This window comes from Strongylocentrotus purpuratus, unplaced genomic scaffold, assembly GCF_000002235.5.
Source record: "Strongylocentrotus purpuratus isolate Spur 01 unplaced genomic scaffold, Spur_5.0 spur5_scaffold_10, whole genome shotgun sequence".
NCBI classification, from domain to species: Eukaryota; Metazoa; Echinodermata; class Echinoidea; order Camarodonta; family Strongylocentrotidae; genus Strongylocentrotus; species Strongylocentrotus purpuratus.
The window spans coordinates 6,607,873-6,624,071 of NW_022145595.1; the positions used below are offsets into that span (position 1 = coordinate 6,607,873).

At 38.2% G+C, this 16,199-nt stretch overlaps 1 protein-coding gene across 1 annotated transcript; it reads right to left on the reverse strand.

The window, feature by feature from the left end:
• Nucleotides 1–9,143: 9,143 nt before the first annotated feature.
• Nucleotides 9,144–16,197, reverse strand: LOC115921635 (carbohydrate sulfotransferase 15-like). Its single transcript, XM_030979315.1, has 4 exons — nt 16,061–16,197; nt 13,331–13,414; nt 10,211–10,521; nt 9,144–9,402 (listed from the first exon to the last, which is right to left on the reverse strand). The coding sequence occupies exons 1-4, from the start codon at nt 16,125–16,127 to the stop codon at nt 9,250–9,252; spliced, it is 615 nt and encodes a 204-aa protein (XP_030835175.1). The 5' UTR covers nt 16,128–16,197; the 3' UTR covers nt 9,144–9,249.
• Nucleotides 16,198–16,199: the final 2 nt, after the last annotated feature.

Sequence of the window (16,199 nt, forward strand, 5' to 3'; positions counted from 1 at the left end):
TTTTAATGACTTTAATAAGAAAATGAATCATCCTGTAATATAGTGGAGACACCCATTGTATAAAGTTTGCCTATTTACATCAGCTTTACTTACTATAAATATTATTATTGGTTAGGAAAAAAATAGCAATAGCATAAATGATAATAATGACAAAAAAATAATAATATTAATAAATATGATTAACAACAATAATGATAAAAATTATAATACCCCCTCCAAATAATGATTAATACTAACAAGAATCGTAGTTATTAGTATTACTATTATTATCATAACAATTATAGTACTGATAATAATAATCTTAATCATAATTATTATTATCAGTATTATTATTATCATAACTTTAATAGTAATAAAAATAACAATAATTACAATAATAATATTACTAATAATACTACTACTACAACTGATAATAATAATAATAATTATAATTATAACAATACTGATAATAATAATAATAATTATAATTATAACAATACTGATAATATTAATTATATTGATAATTATGATGAATACAATTTTGTATTGTTTTGTAGTAGAAACTGTTGGGAAGTTCGCTCCAGTAAACACAAAGCCCAAAAAACAAACAGTTATTGTGAGCGAACTATGGGCTGTATAGAAATAATTTCATCCTTTCTATAGAGTAGGGGTTATATGTTTTTTTGTAAGATACTTTGTTTGCATTAATCTACACACGATTCACGACCAAGCAGCATTGTGTTAAAAGTGACATTTCAAAAAATTGTAAGCTTTAAATAGCGATTATCCAATATTTTCATTGGGTATTGATTTAGCGTTTTTCAAATAAGCAGTTCCCCCTCCCCCCCCCCCCCCAAACAAAAAAATAGGCGCCAATACCCATTTTTGCGATGAAAAGGGCGCACGTATTCTCAGATATTCATTGGCGTATCCAGGGGGATGTTTTGGGTGTTCAAACACCCCCTGGGAAACAGGGGGTGCTTTAGATGTTCAAACACCCCTACACCCTTTATCTGTGTTTTATCTATGACCTCTCCCCTAACCCCCCCCCCCCCCCCAAAAAAAAAAAAAAAAAAAAAAAAGTTAAACATGTTTTGTTTTTCCTCATCATACTAACTATTTTAAAGCCTTAACACAATTCAAAAACAGTTTCCATTGTCACTGAACAAAGAAGACTTAACATTGCTATAGGCAAGACTTGATCCATCTAGCCACCTTGCCTCACTGAGACTTGGACCGGTCAACCCGATCCAGTAGTCCTCAGTGGCACTCCTTTTCTTCTTGCGGCTCGATGAAGACCAGATGGAATTGGGAACAAGCTAAAATCGCATAAACTTGATTCATCTTGCAAGTGCTGGATTTGTAGAACGACCTGCTGTATGCATATTCCACCAGAGAACATGCTAAAAGATGAAAACAATATGTAAATGACTAAACTTTAAGAAAGTCGACAAAGAGATTATTTGGGTAGCCGAGAAACTGAAATATTGAAAGAAAAAAAGATATTGATGACGATGATAACGCAAAAGAAAAATAATAATGAAAAATAATGATACTAAAAATAGATGCAAAGACATAATATTTTTATTATATTATAAAGCTTTGATAATTAATGTCTAAAGAAACTCTGCTCACCATCGCAATTTTTTTACAGTCATTTTTATCTATATGAATGAAAGAGAGGGAGGGGGAGGAGGCGGGAGGGAGGGAGAGAGGGTGTCAAGGGAGTCAGGAGAGTGGTAGTGGATAGACCTAATATAATGAACATCAAATGCATGACGTTATTGCATTGTTTCTCTTAGTCAGAATCAGATAAAGATTGAGAGAGTGATGAAGAGAGAGAGAGAGAAAGGGATGGATGGGGGGGGGGGGTGAAGGAGGAGGGGAGAGAGATGAAGAGAGAGAGAGAGAGAGAGAGAGAGAGAGAGAGGGATGGATTGGGGGAGAGAGAGAGAGGGAGAAAGAGACAGAGGGGGAAGTGGCTAGACACATTATAATTATGATCAAAGCCATGCCATCATTTCCTTGTTTCTCTAACTTACTGAAGGTGGTGGTTTCTTGCCATGTCATTGTGTCTGACATGGTGATCGTAGAACTTGTCGTGGGATTGGACGTCATAATATGTGTAATGGTAATGTAATACATAAACTGTGATTTAAATATTGCACTCGTACCATTTTCTATTATTGTGGGATCACGTCTTTCATTTTTTAAATTCATGTCATTTGTTTCTAAGACCTAATTTCTCTAATTCTCTTGACCCCTCTCCCTTCATATTTGTTTTCTAAGACCTCCCCCCCCCCTCATCTCTCTTCATATTTGTTTTCTAAGACCCATTTCTCCCCCGCCCCCCCCCATCTCTATTCATATTTGTTTTCTAAGACCTCTCTCTCTCGACCCACTCTCTCTCGTATGTATTTCTCAGACCCCTCTTTCTTTCTCTCTCTCTCATTAACCCCCTCTTCATATTTGTTTCTAAGGCCTCTCTCTCTCTCTTCATATTTGTTTCTAAGACCCCCCCCCCCTCTCTTTCTCATTTCTTGATATTTGTTTCTAAGACCTCTCTCTCTCTAGCTCTCAATTCATGATATTTGTTTCTAAGACCCCCTCTCTTTCTCACTTCTTGAATTCATATTTGTTTCTAAGACCTCCGTCTCTCTCTCCCTTTCTCTGTGCATGTACGATTCGATTTGGAACTGGCGCGCCCGATCGAGGAGCGTAGACTAGACTCATTCAAGCAGTTTCATTGCTATTTACCGGGAAAATGTCCAGGCCAGGGTGTAAAACGCAAAGTCGCGGCCGGGCGAGCCGGGCGAGCCGGGCTCGAACATGGCTATGTATTATAATAAAGCTTGCGCTTGTTTTTTGGGGTTTTTTTTTCATAGGTTTTTATTCATTTCTCTCAAAGAAAAATTGTACATTTATAACATTGGATACAAAATAACAAAATAATTTAACATAGGTCTTTATAAATTTACCAATGATCTTTTACATTTACACACAAAAGTTACACCTCTTCATTTTCCTTTGGAGACAAAAAAATTATATAGATCTAGACCTATATATAAAAAAAGAGAAAAAGCTACAAAACACCTACTACCCCCCCCCCCCACCCCCACACAACATTTAAACACATAACATGTACAACAGTATACAAAACACACACTAACATAGAACAAACAAACAAACAAAAGTAGAGGGGGAAAAAAAAAAAAAAAAAAAGAGAGAAGAGAGGAGGGTCGGTCATGCAGGAAGTTGTATATAATTATATTGAGAAAAAAAAACTGAAAACATTTATTCTAAACTTTCCAAAGCTTCCCATTTCCCTAAATGAATTGAAAGTGTGTCTCTTTCCATTGAAAGTTTTTTCTCTTCATTTCTATTTTCCAACAATCTATATTCTATTTCTTTTGCTTTTGGAGGGTAGGTAAACAAACAAAGTTCGTCCAAAATCACCCCTCCCCACACACTACGTACGAACCAAAGTAGTTGGCTTTAACGTTTGCTGTCCCGCTTCTACTCCTAATGATGCACCACATTTACAAATCGGAGGTAAAGATAACCTAAAATTAGGAAATATCTTACCAGAGCAATAGAGTTTTGCTTCCTTTCCACATGTGACGGACGACTTCACGATATAAATGTTGTTGACCTCCAGTCTGAGCCGAGTCTCTGAGCTGTGTTGATGACGCGCTTGGAAGGAACTGTAAAAGGCATGCAATGCGATACCGAGCACGCTAAAAGTTAGCATCCCACATTTGGGGGGGGGGGGGCCCGGGGGGGGGGGTACTAATATATTAGGGCATACGGGGGCATGGCCCTGGGAAGCGGGGGTGCTGGGGGTGCTGCAGCACCCCTGGAATTTTTCCAGGGGGGCATAGCACCCCCTGCAAAAAAAATCTGGTATGATATATTTAATGTATATCAATATGAGTCGTTGCAAAATTTTTGGGACCAAAACAAAAATATATATGTCCTCTTACCCCCCCCCCCCCCCCCGGTGACAAAATCGTTCCCAGGGCCCTGTACGGGGGTGTGCCGTTCTAATAAATGGGTCACTTTTACACAACAAGTCCCTAACCATGGGTCCCACTTTTAACAAAAATATCAAAATTTCAAAATTTGAAAAAAGTGAAAAACACCTGAAAAACACCCGAAAATGAGCCGGGATAATACATGTATATGATTACAGGGCTCTCGGTTTTGATGAGGCTATCCTGGCAAGACAAGACCATTGATTGTATGTTGACATGATTTCTTTTCTCCATGGAATTACACATTTATCGTGATATATACGGGATGAGGATCGAGGTGGTTGTTTCATATTTAATTAGATTTGATTGATTGATTTCTCTTCATGGCCCTTTTCCCAAAAAATAAAAACTAATTACAACATAATCATGATATCAAACATGTATAATATCGAATACATCATCAACGTAAACTAATTGCATGGTAATACCAATATGAAATAATAACGAATGAGAATTGCCACATAGGTTTAGCTTGAAAACGTGGCAATCCTTTATAAAAACTTGTTTGTTCTCTTCAAGTTCTCTTTTCTTTACTTTTTCTCTTTCTCACTCCTTTTTCTTTCTTTCTGTCTTATTTCTTTATTATGTTTCCTTACTCGCCCTCTGTCTGTCTCTCTTTCTGTCTCTTTCTCTCACTATCTCTCTCTCTCACACACTTTCTCATTGTCGCTCTTCCTCTCTCCTTGTCTCTCTCTCTCTCTCTCTCTCTCTCACTTTCTCCTTCTCTCTATCTCTCTCTCCCCTTCTTTCTCTCTCTCTCTCTCTCCCTTTTTCCTTCTCTCTCTTTCCCTCTCTCTCCTTCTCTCTCTATTTGTCTCTCTCTCTCTCCCCCTTCTCTCTCTCCCTTTCTCTCTCTCTCTCTCTCTCTCTCTCTCTCTCTCTCTCTTCTGTTTCACCTCTTCATAATACGTTAAATTTCAGCCAATGCCTACCCTTGCATCATCATTATTTCTTTATTGCAACCAAAACCTGAGGTTGGATTTCAAATAAGAATAGAAATACAAATAGATAGATGTACACAAAGTCAAAGAAACTGTTAATTCTGATAAATAAATATATAAATAACAATGCTACAATAGAAATATTACATATCATGAATAAATAAAAGTAAGCTCATGAGTACAATATTCCATAATGATTGTATATAACGTCATAATTAATTAGAGTATATGTACATAAATTGAGCAGTTTATAATGGAATTCATAGTCTTGTCTTCCTTATTTATTTTCCATTCTCCTTGTATATATATTTTTTGCTGCTATTTGACAGCATATCAGTTATTTTTTATTAAAAATGAAACATATATAGCATCCCATGGTCATGACAAAATATAATTCATGAACTGCAAATAATGAGAAAATTCCACACAATCATCTAGATTTTTAAAATTCCACACATTGTCATCTACAACCATCTTCACTCACTAAATAGGAAACCAGCATACTTATAAAAGGCCTTCCGGGTATTTGTACAAAACTGTATATTAACAAAACGAGGACTGTTGGATACGTGTTCACGGAATTATGAAAACATTATTCATTTGTTCACCCAGGGGCGGATCCATGAAGCGATTTTTCCGGCCCGCCCCCCCCCCCCAAGCCCCCCAAAACAGTAAAAAAAAATAGGATAATAACGTAAATTTAGCCTTTTTAAAACAAAAAACAAAAGCGGCCCCCGACAAAACAATATGTATATTTTGCTTGTATGATGCTCTTAACACCCCCACACCCCCCTCCCTTATTCACCGGCCGGCTGAGGCGAATTTTGCATAAAAAAACTGGACCCCCCCCCCCTCACACACAAACAAACATGTGCTCTGCAGTAGGGGGGAGAAATGGTAATTTTCTGGTCACAATTTTTTTTTTTTGCTCGTCTTTTTTTTTTGTTGGAAAAAAACAGTCTGCCGTAATTAAGTCCATGCAACTTGAAGTCGATCTTAGTCTTTGTGAAACACCCCTGGTCTCTTTGTAAATTGTCATGAATCTTGCTCTCACTCTATTTCTCCCCACCACCAAACAAATCGGATAAACAAAACTGAAAAAAAAACACAAGACAAACAAGTAGACAAACAGATAAAAACAAAATACAAAGTTACAGGGAGGTTCGATCGGCGAACCCCTTGACCGCCCCCTCCCCATCAACTGGACCGCCCCTGGCATGGACACTAAATGTATTAAATATAATAATAATGATAATAATAATCATTTAAAGTCCACTTCAAATTGTATAAAGTTAAACCGAAAATGGAAATTCTTTTTGCCCAATTGATCGTGAGCCCGGCAGCTACTGAGCAGCGCCAGATCGACGTTGCTTTATCCCTTATTGTATATGGGGGCATTCTGTAAAATATACATGAGGCATGGGTACAATGATTGTTTGGGAGGGGGATGGGGGTGTGCACCCAGGGAATAATGTGGGAGGACGTGCCAGGGTTCTCTTGCCTTTCTTCTTCATTCTCTATTTCTCTTCGCTTATGCAATTAGACATGCCACTGCAAAAGGATTGGGTCCCCTCGCCCTTCTATTTCTATACCAAGTTAATTTTCCAGGGTATTTTTTTCTTTTTTTGGGGGGGGGGGGGGCGGGGGAACAATTTTCATGCGAATCTATTCTGAAACCATATGCATTAGTTGAACTCACACTGTCTCTGCATCGTACTTGTATATATTTTTAACTTTAACACCGACACCTGATTGAAATCTCAAAGCGCTAATTTCTTCTCAATGGAAAGTGGAAATTGCAACTATTATTATTAGTATTTATATATCTGCAGCATATGTCATGACAAGTCTTTACAAATCCGTCACTACACTTTACGTGCCTATCTGCCAGAGGTATTTGTCGTCATTTAGAAGTTTGGCTAAATCTTTGTTGCAAGGTCTGTAAAAATCGTCCAAGAGTTTCTTCGTTTGTGGTAGCATCGGCCCGACTTTCCTGTCGCGTGCTTTTCTTCGGTTCAGCTTCCCCGCCTGTGCAACCTTATGTCGGTATTCTTCAGACATTGGATCTACAGAGATAGAGAGAGAGAGAGGGAGAGAGAGAGAGAGAAAGAGAGAGAGATAGAGAGAGAGAGAGTGTGAGAGAGAGAGAAGGGGAGAGAGAAAGGGAGAGATCGCGAGGGAGCGATGGAGGAAGGGTGGAGGGGAAGAGAGGGAGGATGTGAGGGGAGAGAGTGAGGATGTGAGGGGAGAGAGGGAGGATAGGAGGGAGAGAGAGAGAGAGAGAGAACAAGAGATGTGAGAGAGGGGGAAGGTGAAAGGGAGAGGGAGAGACAGACAGACAGACAGAGAAAGTGACAAAGAGAAAGAGAGCGAGAGAGAGAGAGAGAGAGAGGGGGGAGAGAGAGAGAGAGAAGTAAATGAATTCATATACACGACCTAAAGACATAAATCAAAAGACTGAACTCATTCAAATATTATGTGCGCCACAGTGAGGATATGACCAGGGTTATACCAATGGACAAATGCAATAAATCATTTTCTGGGATATTAACCTATTAGTAATACCACGATCGCAAATTTTCAAGAAGATTATTATTCATTTCGTACCGTAAAAAAATAACAGCGAATAAAAAATCACTCTGACTAAGAAGTCAGAAGAAGCTTTCAGGGACTGTCGAAACGTCGTCGCAGAGCGCTTAGAGACTTCTGACAAAGTAAGTGTTATGCGCTATATAAGCACTGTAATTATTATTTATTATTATTACTTCCAGTGTACTGATTTTTATCCGCTATTATTTTTGACGATATTACATTTTAGAAATCAACTTCTTGGCAATTTTCATACTCAGTGAGTCGTGTATCTCCTATAGAAATCATGGTTGGAATACATTATAAGTCAATGCTCTGTTGTTGGTAAACGTCGATGGGTGATGGGTATAGGCTAGTGAAAATTTATTTGCATTTTTGCATTTTTGAAGATTTTTTTTTTTTTTTTTTTTTTTAAACTTTCGTTAGGAATTTGTTGCTACATGTATTTGGGTTAAATATTTTAGTGACAATTACACGTACAGTACAAAGCATCTATATCTTCATGTTGTTGTCTCTGCATTGCATAAAATGCACGATGATCTAATAACGGTTACTGAGGGGACTAGGGTATTGGGGGGGGGGGGGGAGGTCTTGAACTCCCCTATCCCTCATCAAATAAATCTTGTTTATACTATTCAATTTAATTCAATTCAATTCAATTCAATTCAATTCAATTGTTCATTAAAATCCAAACAAATAGGATAATTCTTTATACATGAATTCAACATGAAAAATGAACACTTTTTTTGCGGGGGGGGGGGGGCACACCTGGTCTGTGCCACCTTAGTAATCCCGATTGAAGTGACTCTATAGGCCTACCTAAATTGCACGAATTTTTGACTACGCTTGACATTGTGACTTTTAACCAAACCTGAAGTGCTTTGCTTTAAAAATAACATTGTGTTGGTATATTATAGTCATTCTCAAAACACAAACATGGGAATTGGGAATGTATGTTTAATCAATTTGCTATACACCCCTTTTCCCGTCAATAAATTTCCAAGAGACACAGTTCATTTTTTGGAGCATGAATCTTTTGCATTGCTGAAGTGACTTTTCTTCTCGTCCATTTGCAAAATTCGTGAACTATCATGAACACCAAAATGTTATTGTTTTACAGTTTTAAAGGTACTATGTCCCATTTGCAGACCAAAAAAAAATGAAAAGGATAAATTCCAACGGTATTTGAAAGATGATACTAATTTAGAACTTCCCTAAAAAAATGGGAGCTTGAAAATGTCTTTAAGTGGGAAAATAACGACTATTAGTTGTCAAATCGACTTAAGAGCTATAGAGCCAGTAAGTAATAGTCTGATTTTCAGACTATTGTACCAAATGGTCGTACGTTTTATGCTGCGCAAAGATTCAATCAGTAATTCTGGCCATTACAAGAAGTGGGTTTAATATTGATGTAGACAAATGCTCATGTACTCGTTATAGCTCATTTAATGTATGTTATTACCAAAGAAGAAAAAGCCAGTCAGTCACTCAATAGCGTCTGACAGTGAAGTCTATCAAGTAAACGGGTTTCCTTGCATAATTCGAATATTAGGACACTGCTATCGTTTAAATTTCACAGATAGGACATACATGACATTTTCATAATTCCTGCAAAGTTCTACAGAATTTGATGTTGGCTGCAAAAGGGACATAGTATCTTTAAGGCCCAATGTCAATTCAAAATTCATTATAATGACAGTCAGTATTTACTTACCAATATCTACAAATGAGAATATTTCTTTCATATAATGAGCAGGATCTTTTGACCAGTCTTCTGTGCGTAAGAAGTAAAGCTGGTTCCGGGGAAACCGTGCCAGATATTCTCGGATGTAGAAGGAATAGCACCCGATGTTTATGTGCTGAAAATACAACCACACGGCATGCGATGTAAAGGGGGAACAGGATAAATAAATAAATGGGGAAAAGGCAACGACGATGATGGTAGTGGTAGAAGTGGTAGCGGTGACAATGATGACGATGTTAATGATGATGAAGAGACGATGATGAGGAGGAGGAGAGGGAAACAGGGGGATTTGGTGGTAGTGATGGTAATGAAGATGACAGTGATGATGATGAAAATTATGAGGAGCATACGGTGATGGTGGAAACGATAATGACGATGACGACGATAGTCACCTTAAAAATGGCGATGATGAGGAGGAGACAACGTTGGGAGGAGAATGAGGAGTTAAAATGAGGGTTGAAGGGGCAAAGGGCTCCTTCATTGCCCAATGTTTACACCATACATGTAGCTTCCATTTTCAAGGAAATTTCCTTGTTTTCAGTATTTAAAAAAAATTGAAAGTGTCAAGGACATTTTTAAGGAAATTGACAAATTAAAGGAAAACTGAAGATAAAATAAGGTAAATCAAAAGTAATTTAATTAAAGAACATAATTACTAAAAAGGCGAATCTTTACTCTTTGATATCATTTGTCATTTGCCTCTGTATTCAGTGTACATTATTGCTCACTCGCTTCACTCGTTTGCAATTTGAAGTGATTTTCTGTTGAGACAAAAGACGTTTGGCGCTAGTCTCCAAGAATTTCATGACGAAAAAAAAAAAGGCACAAAAAGGCACTCACGAGGCAGTTTAGAAGAAAAGAAGGAAATTCAATTAAATTTCAGGAAATTTGACAGGCAACTTCATGGCAATAATTATTCTTACCGGTACCACGTCATGATAGGCACAGAAACGGAGATCATGATTATCTGTACAATTGTAGAAGTCCTCCATCGCCTTCACCACTTTGACGTGGAAATCCTCCGGCGATGTGGGACTCTTTTTGTGCTCGGCGAAATAAAGGTAAGCCGAGTAGAGCCTCGAAGTTGGATCGCGTATAATGCCAACGATTTTGAGATCGGGCAAGGCAGCCCTGATAAAATCAGCTGTGACGTACTTGATTTCCTCTCTGAGGTTGGGCGGCATACGAGCTATCACTGCCTTGTTATCCTGGAACGTCAGTGCAGATGCGTCACCTGGCAATAAAATCATAAAATCATTCAATAGTAAACTTGAAGAAGAAAAAAAGTAATATAGTGCGTCCCAGAAAAGACGAAACCGAGAATTATCGATGTTTAATCATAACTTATTTACAATTATAATTAATAAAAGTCACATATTTGGAAAGCTTAGATTATCCTCTTTCATTTGATGCAACTTATATGATTTCTCACGCATGAGTGATTAAAAGCAATTTGAAGAGAGTAAACCAAAAAGGCATTTGGCGGGCGGTATCTGAATTTCATGAAGAAAATCACATTTCTAGAAAGTTCAATTTCTGCCCTTTCTTTTATGACACCTCAATTAGGAAAAATGAGCCAGGAATAACAAAGTTCTGTTTGTTTAAAGTAATGCTTGCATTTCCATAAATTGATCAAACGAGTTCGTTTTCACTGGCTGCCTGCCGTAGTAACGAACAGAGTTGACAAAGACTTAACTCCGTTTCGTTGACGATCAGCCAGGGGGGGGGGGGGGGGGGGGGGGGGGGGGGGGGGAGGTAAGAGCACACTTTTTTTTTCTTTTCTTTTTTGTCCCGAAAATTTGAAAATTTGGATGATTGATATTTCGTTACGTTGGGGGGGGGGGGGGGGGGGGGGTCAGGTCACTTTTTTTGATCACCCATAACTATAATTTTTTTAATTATTTTTAAAAAATTATTTATTTGAGGGGGGTTCGACTCCCCCCCCCTCCCCCACCCCTGCGTACGCGCCTGATTCTAACCCTTAAGGCCTTCACCTAACCTAAACGCAATTGCATCCCTTACTCTAGCCCTACAAATGCCAGGAGCAATATTTGTCGGATCGCCGCTCTTTGTCACACGCCAAACCCATTGCCATATCATCACATGTTATCAAAATGAAACCCTTTTGAATAAATTCGTACGTCATCGGGTGCTATGTTTATTTTTTTGTTAAATACCATCAGTCATGTTCTTGGCAGTTGACGCTAGTAATCGTTCTTAATCATAACATTGGTGTATGTCTACGGTTATTTAATATGGAAAATGTTTTGTTTTTTAAATAGCAAATTTATAAGACTATTCAAATTATGCCTAATAATACATGTTATTTTTATTCATAATATTTACCCTGAGGTATAACCACATAAATAATTATTTACTTCTCTTCCTGCAGGCCCTGTAATTATTATTACCCCAGAAAATACATCTGGGTCGAGAGCAGGAGAGGAACAAAATGAGGGGTATCCAATTTTAAACAGAGTGGAGGGCTGGGATTCGAACCCAAACCCTTGGATTGAGAGTGCGGTGAATTGAACCCCTACACCACTACATATTCACAAGTGGGGGGAGAAAAAGAGAGAGAGAGAGGGGGAGGGAGAGAGAGAGATAGAGAGAGAGAGAGAGAGAGAGAGAGAGAGAGAGAAACGTTTGAAACATAGATTTGTCCATTGTCTTTGTAATCGTGATAGAGAAGGAATATATAGTTGCATGTGTATGGGTGTGGACGGAATGTAAAGAGAGAGAGAGAGAGAGAGAGAAGAGAGAGAGAGAGAGAGAGAGGGGGGGGGGGGGGGGGGGGGGGGGGGGGGGGGGGGGGGGGGGGGGGGAGAGGGGACATTTGAGACATATTTGTCCCCTCCCAGTCACTGTCTTTGTAAACATGATAGAGAAGGAATATAGTTGCATGTGTATGGGTGTGGACGGTATGCAAAGAGAGAGAGAGAGAGCTAGAGAGAGAAAGGGAGAGAGAGAGAGAGAGGGTTAGAGAGAGAGAGAGAGAGAGAGAGAGAGGGGGGGGGGGTATTCATCATGACACGGTGGGTATTTCTTTCTTTTTTGGTTCTATTTGAAGAGCTTATCCCTTTTCAGGGGACAGTGCTTCGAGGATCTTCTTCTTAAATGACTTAGAAAGATTGAGAAAGCTCATGGATAGTATTTTCAGCTTTATCAGAACGAAACTTTCTCTTTAAACATAGCTGAACAACCAATGAAGCCCTTTTACGATTTATTACTCCAAGATGTGTCGGTGATCCCTTCGAGGGCCGTGCCATGTGCCAATCTGTGGCGATTCTCTCCTCAATCAACTGCTCGTGGCACACTGTTTTTCTATCTTTAATAATTCACACCGCACTTTGCCCTTGGGGTTAACTTTGTTATAAACGATCACGGTCAACCATGAAGTTGGCACCCCCCCGCCCCTCCCCCACCCATTCTCCCCAAGTTCCATCATCTACACGCCCAGTCGTGGCAAATGTCTTACGCATTATACGTAAACCGCACACAATATTATCATGACGTATTGTGTGAAAAATATGACGTTTTATCGTTTCAGTTCATATGATTTCAATGTGTTGATGACCGCATATATCATAATGGTGTAAAGAAAAAATATGATGAGAGCAGAGAAGCTCTAGTGCCGCACTGTGGGAAATATCATCTATGTTTTATCGACTCTTTTCCAATATTCTCTTTGTGTTAATCACCGTAAAAATCACAATGATGAAGACAGAGGCGGCCTGTTTCATACTGCTCACTGCTATAGAGGATATTATTTAACTGATGCATGCTCCGGCATTCAATATAACAATAGGCCAATATCATGAACCGATAACTTCAGAATTTTCCGATTGATGTTATATTCTACCGTGGCCGCAAGTTGTGCATCCAGACAGTTGATTTAAAACAGCAATTTGAAGAAATTTAAAAGCAATATTTATATATTATTGTAAAGGACAAATATTCATGATGGTTAGTGCCAGTATTTGCTGAATATTTATAGCTATATCCGAAGGAAAAATGGAAGTCTTTATGTTTGGTATACTTACATGTGATGAGATCTTTCTGATGTTTAGAAGTCATTTCCTTCGATAAGTTATTATATCGACGAACGTATGTTTCAATTTTTTTCTCTGAAATAAAAAAAAAAAGGAAAACACATAATGATACAAAGTACTGTAGTGATATGCGAACTACTTGTACTTGGAATAGTGTGTGTAAAATAAAATAGACAAGGTTCTTCGCATTTTAGAGCCATTAGTAAATTGCCACAAGCTAAAACGATAACAATTAATAATGATAATAATAACAACAAACAAAAACAGCAACAACAATGAGCATAAAACAACCACCCCCTAACAACATCAATAATAGTGATAATAATAATAATAATAATAATGAATAATGACAATGATCAATAATAAAAATAGTGCTTCCATTTTTATAGCGCTAAACATATATTTAAAAATATATGTTACTACTTTTATCATAATTATCATCAGCATTATAATCATTGATATTATTAGTATTATGATTATTATGATTACTATTATAATTATTATTATCATCATCATGATTAGAAGAGGCAACCTACCACACATAACAGATCCACAAACCTATACACTGTAATATATTATGTGAAAAGCGTAAGGAAAATATCTTCAATTTCGAATTTGGACGGTGGGGGCACATAAAGTATACACGTTTTCATATATTCAGGTGTGCTTTTGTTTATTAACATCAGATAACTGGCCCTTTCTCCTATTACCCCCACCCCCCTCCCCCTCCCCTTTCTCAGGTCATTCAGGCCCGGATTCACAAAGGTGGTTTGTCGACAAACCTCCTTTGTGAATTGTGATATTTCCGTTGCATTTTGCGTCAGCTCGAAATCTTTGATTTTGAGAGCGTTTGCTGATCAATTCGAGCGAGGTATTCTTTCTTCAGTCAATTACGTGTGTTTTTGAGAAAGCACTTTAAAATGCTTTATCCTGCCCATCTCTTATTTGTCGTTGTATAATAATGTTGGCTGGCAAGACGCTCCTGTTAAAACAGGCCTCCTTTGGCAACGCATGAGGCTAACCTTAATTGCATTTTTAAATGCATATTTAATTTAATCATACCGTTGGCCTGCACGGATATCTTGTAAAATCGATGCTACCTGTATATTAAAAACAGGTTTAAAATGCAGCTTAGCCTCAAATAATGCGATGCCAAAAGAGGCTTCCTCTCACAAAAAAGGCTTGTCATGATTGTAGGCCAATACAATAGGGACTTTTAGATTCTGCACGACGAGAACGTGGACTGCCCTTTTAAGGCAATGTGACGTCCTTTAAGGCACTGGCAGTGACGTCACATTGCCTTAAAAGGGCAGTCCACGTTCTCGTCGTGCAGAATATAAAAGTCCCTACTGTTAAACTGGAGATATACACGAATAAACGACAGACTAATTATATTTTGTTGTAACTAGACATCCATTGTCCCGAATGGTTATCTCGAACGTGCGCTATTGAATGTGTTCATTATGCTTAATTTGAAGGTGCGTTCGTAATAACGGAATCCTATATTCGTGATAGCGAACCTCCGGAACGAGGCCCTATTTTCTGGACATCAAACCTTTGAAAAAACAAATCTTCTTATAAACGAATCACATTTTTAGAATTACATGTATGAACCCATGAAATACGCAGCCCTTTATTAAAGGGAAATCCAATCTTGATTTTTAAAAAAAAACACTCTTACTAGAGAAAAGCAGAAAAATCAGAGAAATAGACTGGTGAAATTTGAATGAAATCGGACAAAAAAAATAGAAAGTTAGGAATCTCTAGAAGTTGTAATCAATATAGGTATGGGCTCCATACATTGGCTGAAATTGGTGGTAATGTCTCTGTGGAGTAATTTTCTCCTTTATTACAAATAAAATCATCACAAGGGTTGGATTGCCCTTTATACCTCCATTATTATCAAACAGTCTGATAAATAGGAATAGGGAATGCTAGGAATAATGAACCTGCGAAATAACGACTGTATAAGTAATTATAAATCCCAACATCGAAACTGGAAAGTCTAATCTTTAATGCGAACGCATGTGATGTCCGGATAATCTATTACCAACAAGAGGGTCTTAAGACTAATGAGCTGTAAACATGACCATACATCAAAACCAATGAAGGGATCTAAGGGCGTGTTTATGCTTAACTTTTTCTGGCCAGAATCAGGCATCTGTTACGCGTTTAGTTTAAAACACGGATGCGTCCATGCTCACTTTTGTAGAATCACCGAAAAACGGCGATCACGATCGCCGATCGTAAACTCACAAAAAGATGCGTTTACAATTTGTAAACGCGTTTAAATGGGGTCAACGCACTGACCTCTAGTAGGTCTACGTAGCATGCACAGTGAAGGTTTGCGAATCCAGCTGGAAGACCAATTAAGGCCACACGGATGAGCCTTAAAAGTGAGCATAAACAGTACACCGTGGAACTGCGATTACGATGAGCATTTACGATGATCGTTACAAATCGCTCATTCTGCCTTCAAATTTAAGCTTAAATGCACCCTAAGGCACGTTATGCCCAGGTCATGGAATAATAATGCAGGGCACCAACTTAACAAACTGAACAGAACATGACAACATTGTATATACATTAAACGATAAATAAATTATAGTCCAAAATATTCAAAAAACATATTAAACAGAAGTGTTCAAGTTTAAGAAACTAGGGGGTATTTTTTGATGTTGAGGGCCAGAAGGGCAATTACCCTGGGCATTTGTTGTTTACCTTCAAAGTTAGTCCTTGTCCACCAATGAGGTTCCTTTAGGGTTCTCACAAGGGCTGGGTGGGTCATCAGCTTACCCCAGAGATCGGTGGTGGCGCATTTGGGGAATCCCCCGATGAAGAAGTAAGGTAGACAGCTGAG

What these genes read in the sequence shown, in the direction of transcription:
- LOC115921635 (XM_030979315.1), bottom strand. Translation starts at nt 16,127, where the DNA reads ATGACCCACCCAGCCCTTGTGAGAACCCTAAAGGAACCTCATTGGTGG. An exon ending in GACAAGGACTAACTTTGAAG is followed by an intron (nt 13,415 to 16,060) that starts GTAAACAACAAA and finishes TTTTTATTTCAG; the next exon opens with AGAAAAAAATTGAAACATAC. An exon ending in TCAGAAAGATCTCATCACAT is followed by an intron (nt 10,522 to 13,330) that starts GTAAGTATACCA and finishes TTTTATTGCCAG; the next exon opens with GTGACGCATCTGCACTGACG.